Genomic DNA, 11,605 nt, shown 5'->3' on the forward strand with positions numbered 1-11,605 from the left:
GGGGCAGGGTCGGGCAGGGTTAATGCGCCTGCATATGTTCTTGAAGTTCAGTCAAGTTGCGCTGTCCCGAGGTTGCAGCAGCAGTTGCTTGGCGCCTTCGCCATTCGGCATCAAGCCGCCATACAGTTACACTGGTAGTCACACATGTGATAGCCTCCAGGCCTCTCCATCGTTGTGCTCGCTGGCTTTCTCGGCTTCGCATAGGTGCTTGTCTTAAAAGCATCGTCCATAATACTGCCACCACGCGCGCAGTGCTGGGTCTTCAAAGTGTTGCCGCTGCCTCAGATGTTCGGTCACTTGCAACTCAGCCTCACAAGCTTGTTGACCTCATGCACTACTCACAAAGTCTTGCCACCACCCTCACTAACGCCAGCATCACCGTTCCGAGCCCAAACCAGCCATACGTCACACAGCCGACAGCGCGTTCAGCCGCTGCCACTCCGCCAACGCCGCATTCTTCAGCCACGCCACACTCACATCCTTGCCCGCCGCCGCGCCCTTGGCGCCCGCCGGGCCCGTCACCGTGCCGCCCGCTGCCGTCGCGGCGGCCGCCGCCGCCATGCCCGACGCCGCGCCCACCAGCTCCGTGGAACCAATGCCGTACGAGGCGTATGGACCAGCCAATGCGCCGCCGTTGCTGGCGGCCCCCGCCAGGCTGACGCCGGCGGCTGATCCGGCGGCGCCCAGCTGCGCCGCGCTGGCGGCGTAGGTCTGCAGCAGCGCGCCCACACGCGGGTGCAGCGGTGGGCGGGTGCCGGGCAGCGCGGCGCGGCCGGCGGCGCCAAGGCCTGCGGTACCGGCGGTGATGTGGCTCAGCCAGGAGGCGGCGCCGGACTGGACGCTGTGAATGAGCTCGGGGGAGGAGGACCTGTGTGGCGAGGGTGGGCGTGTCAGGTTCCAGCACACGTTCACAAGACAGGCTGTAGAGGCAGAAACGCATGCGCCAAGCTACACCCGAAGGCCATGCTGCTGGTAGGCCCGGCACAACACGCAAGGGAGGCCGTGATGGGCGGGAGGGGCAGGAAACAGGAGCTGCCCTGGCATTCGACTTGCTTGCGCCGTCGCAAGCCGTCGCCCCCACCTGATGGAGAAGCTGGTGAAGGACTCGGGCGGCGCGCCCGGCCCCGCCGGCGGCATGAGCTGCGTGATGACCACCAGCGCCAACACGTCGTCCAGAGCCGTGCTCGCCACGAAGCCGGCCTGTGCGTGTGTGTTGACGGATGAGAATCTGTGCGATCAGCACTCATATACCTGAGCCTAACGACGGGGAGTAATGGACCCCACCGGGTCAGCGCTTTTCCCTCGCGTCGCTTACGCTAATGTTCAACAGTGTGTGCGTGTGAGGAAGATGTTTGGTAGGTTTTCCGCGGCAAAAAAGCGAGATCGAGGGCGTGCGTATGTGTAGGGCAAAGGGTGTGTGTGGTCGGATGGTGCTGCCTGTGACGCGGGCCTTGCCGCGTTGCGCCTGGGTCTCACCTGGAAGCCGCACACGGCGGGGATGTGCTGCATCCACGCGCACGCCAGCGGCTGCCGCAACAGCGCCGACAGCAGCAGCGCGCCGCCCTCCGTACCCGGCCACATGCACACGCCTGCACAGCATGGCGCGAAAGGATATCAGTGCAGTGTAGCGTCCCACTGCTTAGAGGGCAACAGCCACGACCATCCTGACCCAATACCCAGCGAAAGCCCTTACGACAAACTATCATGCAGACGCCTGCGCGTCGTCTGAAGCTCCACATCCAACCAGGCATCCTCACAAGACTATCATGCAGTGGCTAGCGCGCCGTCTCCAGCACCAGCTCCGCCCACACACGCCCAGCTACGACCCCAGAGCCACAGCCAACGCACCCGATAGCTCCATGCGGCCGGGCAGCGTGGCCCAGCCGCGGTAGAACTCGGCCGCCGAGCCCGCCATGAGCCCCGCTGGCGGCGGCCGCAGCAGCAGCTGCGGCGGCAGCTCCAGCGGCGTGCAGTGCACCTGCAGCGGCGCCGGGTCCACCCGCGGCGGTCCCGCGCACAGCTGCAGCCGCACGTGTAGCGACAGCTCGCCGTAGCCCAGCACCTTGAACTGCAGGGTGGGCGGGGGAGGGCCCGGGGAACAAGGGGGCGATGGTTTGAGGGCAGGTTGTGAGCAGGAGGGCGGGCGGCACGGCATTGCATGCATCATGCTGTGTGTCCCAAGCGTGCCGGTGGTCCTCAGCGTCACACGTCCGCTGACAGGCAACGCCTCCGCTGGTGCGCGCAGCAGCCCAGGCAGCACGCGATGTGTCGCACCTTGAAAGAGGCGGCGGCGCGGTCGTGCGGCGCGATGCGCGGCAGCTCCCAGGTGGCGGCGCGGCGGGCGGACGACAGCAGCGGCCCGTTGGTCTTCAGAGCCACCTCCGCGTCCGTGATCTCCATTGGCAGCCTGTCAGAGAAGATGTGGAGGATGCACCAAGAACGGAGGAGGGCGCCGTAAGCAGGCGGTGACGGTGTGGAACCGGGTCCAGGAGACGTGCCCGGGCTGCTGTGGGGAGCAGCGCGTGTCGTGTGCAGCCGGTAGGCTCACCTGTTGACGGCGCTGAGCATGACGGTGATGACGGTGGGGTTGCCCTGCCCAGGCGCGGGCCGCACGAAGCAGGCACGCAGCAGCAGCGGGTCGGCCGGGCCCGTCAGCTCCTGCCATGGGCTGCGGAGGGCAAGGCGAGGGACCCGGCAGCCGCGAGCACATTAACACAGTGATGAAGACGAAGCCGGGGCACACGTGGGCATGATCACACCTGGCCCATGAACCGCCGCTACTGCCCGCACCTGTGTGTCCCCGGCAGTGCGGCCCAGAACGCCTCGCTGTCCAGTTTGTAGGCGGTGCGGCTGGACAGCTCCGAACCCGCGGCAGGAGATGTCAGGCCAGCCGCGCCCGCCGTGGCGGCGTCAGGCGACGCCGTCGCCAGCGCCGCCGCCACCACCGGCCGCGGTGCCTCCGCCGACGCGGCGGCCGCAGCCAGGTGCTGCGCCAGTGCCCGCTGCCGGCGCGCGCGCTTGGAGTTGTGCAGCGCCACACTGGACAGCGGGGCGAAGGGGTAGCCCCACATGGGCACCGCGGCGGCGGCCGAGTGTACCAAGTACGAGTGCGCGGCGGGGCCCTTAGGCCGGCCCCCGTTGCTGTTGCCCTCCGGGGCCCCCTCCACGCCGTTTGCGGCCTCGCCCTGCTCTCGCCCCTGAGGCTTCTGCTTCCCAGCAGCTGCTGCCTCTGCCTCCTCCTCCGCCTCAGCTGCCATGGCGCGCGCGGCGCCGCGGGAGGCGTTGATGGCTGCGGCGGCGGCCAGCAGGGTGGGGTCGACTGCGGGCGGCAGCGCCGGCGTGCCCTCCGGCGCCTCCTCCGGCTGGTATGCGGAAGAGGCGTCCGAGGAGTCGTCGTCGTCGTCAGCTGCCGCCGCGCCGTCGGCGCCGTCAGCCTGGTGCGCCTGTGTGGAAAAGACGTGTGTGGGGCGCAGCCTATCAGTGCAGCTGCCCACTGGGGCGCAACGGAAAAGGCAACTCCTTGCACGATGGGCGATGCAAGCATTTGCACCAGCAGTTCATCACACACACTTTTGGCGCCGCCGCACCTGCTTGGCCACGAAGCCGAGCGCCGCCACCGTGACCGGCAGGGTGACGGGCGGGGCATAGGTGGTGACGGTGGACAGCTGCCGCATGATGCGCTTCACCCAGTCCCGCACGTGCGGGGCGGCTGTTGGCACGGCAGGCGGGAACAGCAGGCGCGTCAATCAAAAAACAGGCGTCAAGAGCTGCACACTACCGTAAGTGCCACAGTTACAAGTGCTTCACAACCTCGCCCCAACGCTCGCCAAACGCATCACTGCACAGCTCTACGCCATGACCCGCTAGGCAGTGCCGCAGCCAGCACCACGTCGCCTCACCCGCCAGCTCGGTGCCGATGAAGTGGCGCATGAGCACGTCCAGCCGCTTCGCCACCGCCACCGCCTGGCCGTGCGCCGTGCCCGCTGCGCCGTGCGGCACCGCGTCGGCGATCACGTTGACCAGCCGAGCGGCCAGGTGCTGCGGCAGGGGTGGTGGTGGCCAATGTAAGGGGCAAAGGCACGAATACGGTGAACAAACGTGGGGCGCACAAGCGTGCGCAGGCAACGTTTGAGCACAGGCGCAACGCCATGCGCTCGCGCAGTCGACGAGATAGGTCATGCGCACAGCACACAGTCAACTCAAGCCGCTACTCCTGGTGTCATGCGCGCAGCGCTGCGCCGCGTCGCGCAGGGGCCCATCCCCCGGCCCCCCTGTCGCTGATCCCAGCGGCGCACCTGCAGCGCCGCCAGTCCTGACAGCAGCCCCTGCACCTCGTACTCGGGCGCCTCGCACAGTGCGGAGGCGGAGGCGATGTCGAACAGGAACGGCTTGCTGGGGTCGTTCCAGGCCTGGGCGTGGAGCAGTTTGGCAGTGTATGGGGTGGTCACTGGTCAGGTGTTGCGTTCTCTTGCCGTGCGTATGTGCACCAGGCAGAGTGCATGCATCAAGGGTTGCCCCCCCCATCAAAGGCGTACTATGTCAAAGACTCGCTCTCACCTGGCGACCCGCTTTGAACAGATTGCCGGCCAGCGCGGAGCCCATCACGTCAGCACGTCGTGACGCCGCCAGCACATCGGTACCGCGGACCTGCAGGGGTGCAGGCCGTGTCAGCACGCACGCACGCATGCACGCATGCACGCACGCAAGCACGGCGCAAGCAATGGCATGGCGTGTTGCACTTCATCAACGTGGCCGGCATGCACACAGAGGTGGCGCCGCACGCACTGCCGGCCCTTCGCCTTGTCCCCAGGAACTCCCACTCGGCCCCGCTTCATCTCTCCCATTTCCTAGCTCACACATCCTTCCTATTTCCCACCTGACAAAACACGTGCACACGCGCACAAAAGGACACACATACACACACATATACACACACACACACACGCACGCACATATACGCACCATGATGTGGTCCAGGCAGTTGAGCAGCAGCTCCCAGCGGTCGTCCCAGTGGCCCGGCAGCGCCATGCAGTGCGCCGCCACCCACATCACACGAGGCCGCGCCGAGGAGCTCAGCAGCTGCCAGCCAGACAGCAGCTGCGGCGGCGAGACACGTGCAGCAAGGCCGGGCGGGGAAGGCTCGATACTGTCGCATAATACACCGCTGGCGGCGCCATGACGGGTTGCAGCCCACGACTCAGCACCCCCGCATGCCACTTACAGCACCACCTGAACACGGGGCCCTATACCAAGCCCAACACAGGGTTACACAGCACAAACCCCGCGTCAGCACCGCGCGCACCTTGTTGATGAGTCCCTGCAGCGCCGCCGCCCGGCCATCCACCAGCGCCAGCAGCCCCCGGTAGTAGGTCTCCAGCGCGGCGGCTGTGTCGCCAGAGCCGTAGCTGGTGAGGGAGGAGCCCGCCAGAGCGCCCGCCGCCGGGGCCATGCCGTACGGAGTGCCGTAGCCCATGCCGTAGCCCATGCCGTAGGAAGGACCGGTGTTGGATCCGGCGGCGGCGGCCGCCGCTGCGGCCTCTGTGGCCTCTGCGACCAGCCGGCCCAGTACCGCCTGGGCCGCACGGGAGGCCTGCACGCGCGGACAGTCGGACACGCACGCACAATTGTGTTTCGCGCCCTTGTGTGTGTTCTCTACGGTCACACACGCCTGAGCAAAGCGCGGTCAGCCAGTGCTCATTCCTCCTTCATGCCAACAACAGCAGCCCACGGGCCCTCTGCAAGCAGCCCTGCCGACGCCAACGCCGACGCCCCAAGCCCCTTGCCTCGTCTGGCCGGCCCAACTCCCTGCCCCACCCCGCCGCCCTCCCACCTGCACGGCCGCCTGCAGCAGCGCCAGCCACAGGTCGCAGGTGAGGCTGTTGAAGTCCACCGGCGCACGCCCGGCCGCGCCCACGCTGGGCTGCGAGGTGATGGCAGGGACCACGTACGGCTCCCAGCCCACACACGCCGCGCTGCTCTTCAGCACCTCCGTCGTCATCGCCACCCACTGCGCCACCACCACCAAGCGGTGGGCGGAGCCGGAGGGCGCGCCGCCCGCGCCGCCAGCGGCGGCGCCGGTCGTGTGCGTCGGCGGCTGGCGGTCGTGCCGTGCGGCGGCGGCAGCCTCTGCCGCCAGCTCCGCGGCGGTGGCGGCGGCGGGGTGGTGCGCGAGCTGCTGCAGCAGGCACTGAAGTAGCTCGTGTCGCAGCGTGGCGTGTGGCATGCTGCGCACTGCCGCCGCGGCCGCCGCCTCGGCTGCTGCTGCTGCCGCGGCCTTGGCCTCCGCTGCCGCTGCGGTGCTAGCGCTGCTCGGGACCGGCAGGCCGCCGGGAGACGACGGGGTCGCGGCTGCGGCAGCCGCGGCAGCAGCCACCGCCGCCGCCTTCTGTGCCGCTGCCGCTGCCGCGGCAGCGGCCGCCTCCTGCCGTGCCTGCTCCTCCGCGCGTTCCGCAGCCGCTGCGTCCGCAGCGCTCTTTCCCTTCTTGTCCTTGTTGCGCCCAAACAGGCCGCCTAGCATGCCCTTCTTCTCCTTCTCGCCCTTGCCGGCTGGCACCTTGCCCACGCCGGTGGTGGCCGCGAGGTCGATGCTGGACCCGGCGGCGGCGGCCGTCGCGCCAGAGGCGGATGACAGGGCCGACTCGCTGCGCTGCAGGCCGCCGGGCGATGGCGGCGGCGGCGGTGCCGAGCGAGACATGCTGCGCAGCAACGAGCTGCCTGAGCTGGCAGCGCTGGCCGCAGAGGCGGAGGCTGCAGAAAGACAAGCGTCAGGAACAAGGTTAAAACCGTAGTTGAGAGGACCGGACTTGCATCTTGGCACTTGAGTGCCTCACCCAAACTCATGCCCGTGCCTCGCTCGCTCTTACCCTGCGCGACCGCGAAGCTGCCGTTGGCCTCCACAGCCGGCATCTTGCCAGTGAGCAGTACTTCCACATACGGGTCAGCCAGCGCCGCCGCCACGCTGACGCTGGCGGGCACCTCCGTCACCAGGCCCGCCGCCTCCGGCGAGCCCGCCGCCGTCGCCGCGCCCGCCGCCAGACCCGCCAGCATGCTCATGGGGTCGGAGGAGGCGGACACGGAGGGCGGCGCCGCCGGCTTGGGCGGCGAGGCGGCAGCGGCGGCAGTGCCGGCGGTGCGAGTCTCCATCTCCGCGGCCACGGCGGCATTCCAGGCGGAGGCGAAGATGCGTGCGCGGCGCGGCACGTCGTTGATGCGGCCGGCCAGCGGCCACAGGCGCTGCAGCACCTGCGCACGGGCGGGCGGCTGCGCGCGGGCCGGGGGAGACAGAAGAAATTCGTGAAGTCATGATGCTACTGCTGACAGAGCAGACACTCTCGAGAGACCATGCCCAGCTGGCATCGACCAGTGACCTTTGTCGACGCATCACAGCGTGCAGACGTCGGGCGTATGCAGTGCAGTCCACGGCACACACGCCATGTCCCGGTCGCCCCACCCGCCCCAACCCGCAACCCCCACCGCCTCACCAGCAGTGCCGGCAGCGCCGCCACCACCACCTCGCACATGTCCGCCAGGCCCGCCTCCATATACTCCCGCTCCTTGAGCGCCAACAGCGCCTGCACCGCGTCCAGCACCTGGGCCGCCGGCAGGCCCGCGGCCGCAGCCGCCGCCGGCGGCCCCGCCGCCGCCAGGTCCGCCGCCAGGCTCAGGACTGCGCCGCAGGCCTCCGTCCGCGCCGCGGCGTCGCCCGCCTGCTGCAGGCTTGCCAGGTACGCGGCCGCCGAGGACACCAGCGTCGCTAGGTTGGGCACCGGCACGCCCGTTGGCGGCGGCGGCAGGGCCGTGGCGTCGCCGGCGGCGGCTCGCAGCACCTGCGCCAGCACGCGCTGCACCAGCGCCAGCAACAGGTCGCACACCGCCACCTGGCCCGCCGCCGGCACCAGCGAGCACATCTCCAGGACGGGCCCAAGAGCTGCCGCCAGACGCTGCGAGGCGCGGTCCGCTACGCGGCACATCATGAAGCCAGCGGAAGTGGCAATGGCGGCGGTCGCGGCCGCCGTCGCGTCGGCGGCGGGGCCGTCCTCGCCGCCAGCGGCGCCGCTGAAGGCGCTGGCGGCCGCGGCGTCGCCGCTGCCCCAGGCCAGCAATTGTGCCACGGCGGAGGCGGCCAGGCCCACCACGAAGGGCCGCTCATCCAGCAGCGCGTCACTGACAGAGTCCCACAGCCCCTCATAGGCGTTGGCCAAGCCTGCGGCGCCGCAAATGGGATTAGGGACAGCGCTTGGCTTGCAGCGTGTGCAAGGACCTTGGCGTCCCGGAAGCAGCCCCAGCATGCAGCTAGACGACGCAAACGGCTTCGTTGGCCCCGTGCCCAGCCTCGTTCAGCCCTACCTTGGCTCCCCGCCGCGGCCTGCTGCACCTCGGGCATCAGCAGCACCGAGGGAAGTGCTGTCACAGCGGCACTGCGCACGATGGCGGCCTCCGCGGACAGGCACGGCGCCAGCAGCTCCGACAGCTGGCCTGCGGAGGGAGCAGAGACAGGGGCACGGAGGCCAGGCCATGCGCGTGTATATGGCGAGTGCATGCCCGGGTTCAGGGCGTGCGCTTACAAGCTCCATGCATGTGTGTGGTGAGTTCCTGCCGGCACGCTGGACGTGCATTCCGTGTTGCGACGGCGTGTCCCTGCCGCAGCAGAGAGGCCTTCCAGCCTTCCACTACCGTACAGCCTTTCGCGTAATCCCCGCTTACCCACAACAAGCCGCTCCGCCAGGTCTGATGCAGGCATGCACGCCAGGAAGCGGACAGCCGCCGACACGACATCCGGGTCGCTGCTGTTGACGTCGCTCTGCACGAGGCGAAACCCGGGCTCAGTGGCTCACCTCGCACCCTCCAAGCTTGTGCGCACCCTCCACTTCCCCCCTGCAGCTACCTCGCGTCAAAACCTTGGTACCTACCCGCACAGCCTCCCAGAGCTTGTGGTATTCGGCGACCGAAAGGGTTGCATGCCTGCAAACCTCGTAAGCGAGCTTGCGCACATGAGCATTTGCTGCTGGGCGACTGAAAACCACCTGTGTGATATTACATCGAAACAGGGACGCGTTACCTAACATAGAGCGAGGAAACAGTAGGTGATCATTTGGAAGTCAAGGAAGCTGGTCACCTGAAGAAGCTCTGGGACTATGCTAGACACATCGCCTCCAGTAGACGCCGAGTTCAAGACCTGCAGAAGCAGAGCAACCGCTTGCGCGGGCTCGAGACTCCCCAAACTTCCTTGCTGTGGAGGCATCCTCTGTCGACGTGATTATCCAGACGTGTTAACACATATTATACAAGGACTATTTCAGAGCATTGCACAACAGGTGCACCGTCGGGTCCTGTGCACGAACCCGAGGTTGCATGGCAAGTCCCCATGTAGAGATGTACTCCCTCAAACGCTTTGCGTCGCACCGGAGATCGAGGATACCGTAATACCATCATCGAGTGTCAAGTCTTATGCAGTGCTCTTCGCAACCTGCGTCTCCTGGCTCGTGCCATGCATCAACCTGCCCCAATGTCCCCTGCACGCCAAATGCAAACCGCCTCTCAGGTTCTCCTCCTTCCACCAGCGACTGATATACCGAAAGCCTAGAATGACAACTACAGGCAACAGATGTTGCCCATCCAAAATTGTGCAAAACTGTCGGTCCCAACACATCATCCGTGTGCAACCCCTTACACTGCCCTGGGTGGTCCGCACCCCGAACCCCGCAAACTGAGTCCGCAAACACACATCCACATCCACGGCCTCACGACCCGACGCCAGCTTGCCACACAACCCGCAGCAAGACGCCACCATCGCCATAGAAGCCTACGCGGCTGCCGCGCTTCACTTGGCCTCCTGGCCGGCCTCCGCGCCCTCCGCCATCGAGATGAGCCCCACCACGTTGCGGAAGTCGTTCTCGCTCAGCGTCAGCGTCGTGGTCTTCCCGGCATCGTCGTCGAACTGGATGGGGCTGCGGCCGACGCACGGCATTGGGGCGTGAGGCAGGGGTTGGATTACATAGCAGCAGGCACATGGTGGTGGCTGGGGGTATGGCAAGCAGTCCGTTTGCAGCATACGCAGGTCGCAACGTCTCCAGCACGGTATCACCCCTCTGCGCCGGGCTCGGCCAGCTGCTCTCACCTCATCTCGCGCTCCCACTCGCCATCGCTGAGCAGCAGAATGACCACCTGGTCATTGCTCAGGTCAATCTGCGCCGCGACCAGTATAGGGAGGAGGGGTGAGCAATTTCAGTCCCCCCCAATCCGTACGACCTGATACAGCGGAGCTGCCAGGCCTCAAACCCGGGACTGCAGGATGCGGTCTGCTTGACGGCCCCAGAAGCTGCAGCCAGCCACAAGCTTTGGTTTCCTGCTGACCGTCCGCTGTCGCGCAACGCACTCCACCATGAAGCGGCCGACATGACCCACTTTACCCTTGTCACAGTCATCAACATTGGCTCCCAATTCCTTTTGCCCACCCCGCCTTCCCGCCTATGGCACGTGTCGGCCCACCTGCTGCAGCGTGGTGGTCTGCAGCGCAAAGATCTGGCCGTTGGAGCTGTCACGGAATAGCATGGCGCCCGGCACCTGCAGCAGCAGGGGCGGTATCGTGGTGCATCGAAGGAACTTCAGCGGTCAAAGCGTACATAGACAATCGGTACGGTATACCGTGACCTGAAGCAAATCCCTGAAGTTGACTCCTCTTACTAGTCCTAAGCGCTGGTGTCAGGGTACTACCGTAATCCCACAGGCATGCATGCGTAAGGTAATTGGGCGGACTGCTGATGCGGCGTTCCTATCCCACCGCCACCCCAGCGGCGCACCTCCATGTCCAACCGCACTGCAAAGAATGTGCCCTTGCTGCTCTTCACAAACACACGCCCGTCGATGCTGCAAACGATTGAAACAGGTCCAAGGCACATGTCAACAGGGGCACAGGGTAAGCGATACAGCCTCAGTGACGGCGGCTGTGAGCTCCGGGTCAGGCGTGCCTAGCCGTCTCATTTGTCAGCAGGGACCACTAGTGCCTCTCACCTGCGCTTGAAGTTGAACTTCGAACGAATGTTCTCCAGCGCCTTGGCGTTAGTAAGCTTGCCTGCGCATGACGACACCGCACCACGTCTGAACACCCGGACAGTTGTGCCCCGTCTCTCCGAACACCACATCAACACGACGGGCTGCCGCCGCGCACCCACATCACCCCTTGCTTGGTTTCTTGCACCCCGCAAATTTCGCATACCTGACGCCTCCAGGCGCGAGTACTCGTCCACGGCGTCCTCCGCGAACGACTGTGTCTCAGCATGCGCCGGGCGCACGGAGGGTAGCAGCAGCTCCGCGGCAGGGACAGCGATCAGACCCGCAAGTAGAAGGCTACGACGCGACGTGCATGCGACCGATCCAGTGCTTGCCGAGCAAATGACCCGAGAGGCAACCCGCCGCCGCGCTCCCAATGCAGGCTTGACACATGGAGTTTGGCTGAAGCGGACAGCCATTGCAATTTTCAAGTGGGCAGGCAAATTGTGCAGGTGAAGTCGCGATAACACTTGAGCGTCAGCAGATAGGGTCAGCTAATAATCGATATAGCTTGCATGTATACTTTCAATCTGCATGCGCTAGAAAGGACTGGAAT

The 11,605-nt window shown here is 66.5% G+C and overlaps 2 protein-coding genes across 2 annotated transcripts; both read right to left on the bottom strand.

Moving 5' to 3' along the window:
- Positions 1-2: 2 nt before the first annotated feature.
- On the bottom strand, positions 3-9,208 carry CHLRE_12g497900v5 (uncharacterized protein). The gene is made up of 20 exons (XM_043068032.1): positions 9,116-9,208; positions 8,910-9,023; positions 8,704-8,800; positions 8,347-8,475; positions 7,482-8,203; positions 6,864-7,260; positions 5,831-6,747; positions 5,303-5,590; positions 4,963-5,097; positions 4,558-4,647; positions 4,296-4,409; positions 3,900-4,038; positions 3,588-3,709; positions 2,791-3,443; positions 2,549-2,668; positions 2,275-2,407; positions 1,849-2,068; positions 1,477-1,589; positions 1,082-1,200; positions 3-868 (listed from the first exon to the last, which is right to left on the bottom strand). Exons 3-20 carry the CDS (start codon positions 8,738-8,740, stop codon positions 406-408), a joined length of 4,911 nt encoding a protein of 1,636 aa, XP_042918333.1. The 5' UTR covers positions 8,741-8,800; positions 8,910-9,023; positions 9,116-9,208; the 3' UTR covers positions 3-405.
- Positions 9,209-9,257: 49 nt separating this feature from the next.
- On the bottom strand, positions 9,258-11,596 carry CHLRE_12g497850v5 (uncharacterized protein). Its single transcript, XM_001702335.2, has 6 exons — positions 11,216-11,596; positions 11,011-11,071; positions 10,800-10,866; positions 10,489-10,563; positions 10,118-10,185; positions 9,258-9,947 (listed from the first exon to the last, which is right to left on the bottom strand). The coding sequence occupies exons 1-6, from the start codon at positions 11,466-11,468 to the stop codon at positions 9,821-9,823; spliced, it is 651 nt and encodes a 216-aa protein (XP_001702387.1). The 5' UTR covers positions 11,469-11,596; the 3' UTR covers positions 9,258-9,820.
- Between the last annotated feature and the right edge of the window lie 9 nt (positions 11,597-11,605).

Source organism: Chlamydomonas reinhardtii, chromosome 12 (genome assembly GCF_000002595.2).
Source record: "Chlamydomonas reinhardtii strain CC-503 cw92 mt+ chromosome 12, whole genome shotgun sequence".
NCBI classification, from domain to species: Eukaryota; Viridiplantae; Chlorophyta; class Chlorophyceae; order Chlamydomonadales; family Chlamydomonadaceae; genus Chlamydomonas; species Chlamydomonas reinhardtii.

Bases quoted from the DNA above. Each gene is read 5' to 3' on its own strand.
- CHLRE_12g497850v5 (XM_001702335.2), bottom strand. From the start codon at position 11,468: ATGGCTGTCCGCTTCAGCCAAACTCCATGTGTCAAGCCTGCATTGGGA. The intron at 11,072-11,215 runs GTATGCGAAATT...CGTCATGCGCAG, and splicing joins CTCGCGCCTGGAGGCGTCAG to GCAAGCTTACTAACGCCAAG. The intron at 10,867-11,010 runs GTGAGAGGCACT...AATCGTTTGCAG, and splicing joins AAGTTCAACTTCAAGCGCAG to CATCGACGGGCGTGTGTTTG.
- CHLRE_12g497900v5 (XM_043068032.1), bottom strand. From the start codon at position 8,740: ATGCCTGCATCAGACCTGGCGGAGCGGCTTGTTGTGG. The intron at 8,204-8,346 runs GTAGGGCTGAAC...GCGGCGCCGCAG, and splicing joins GGCCGCGGCGGGGAGCCAAG to GCTTGGCCAACGCCTATGAG. The intron at 4,648-4,962 runs GTGCGTATATGT...GCACCCCTGCAG, and splicing joins ACTGCCTGGACCACATCATG to GTCCGCGGTACCGATGTGCT.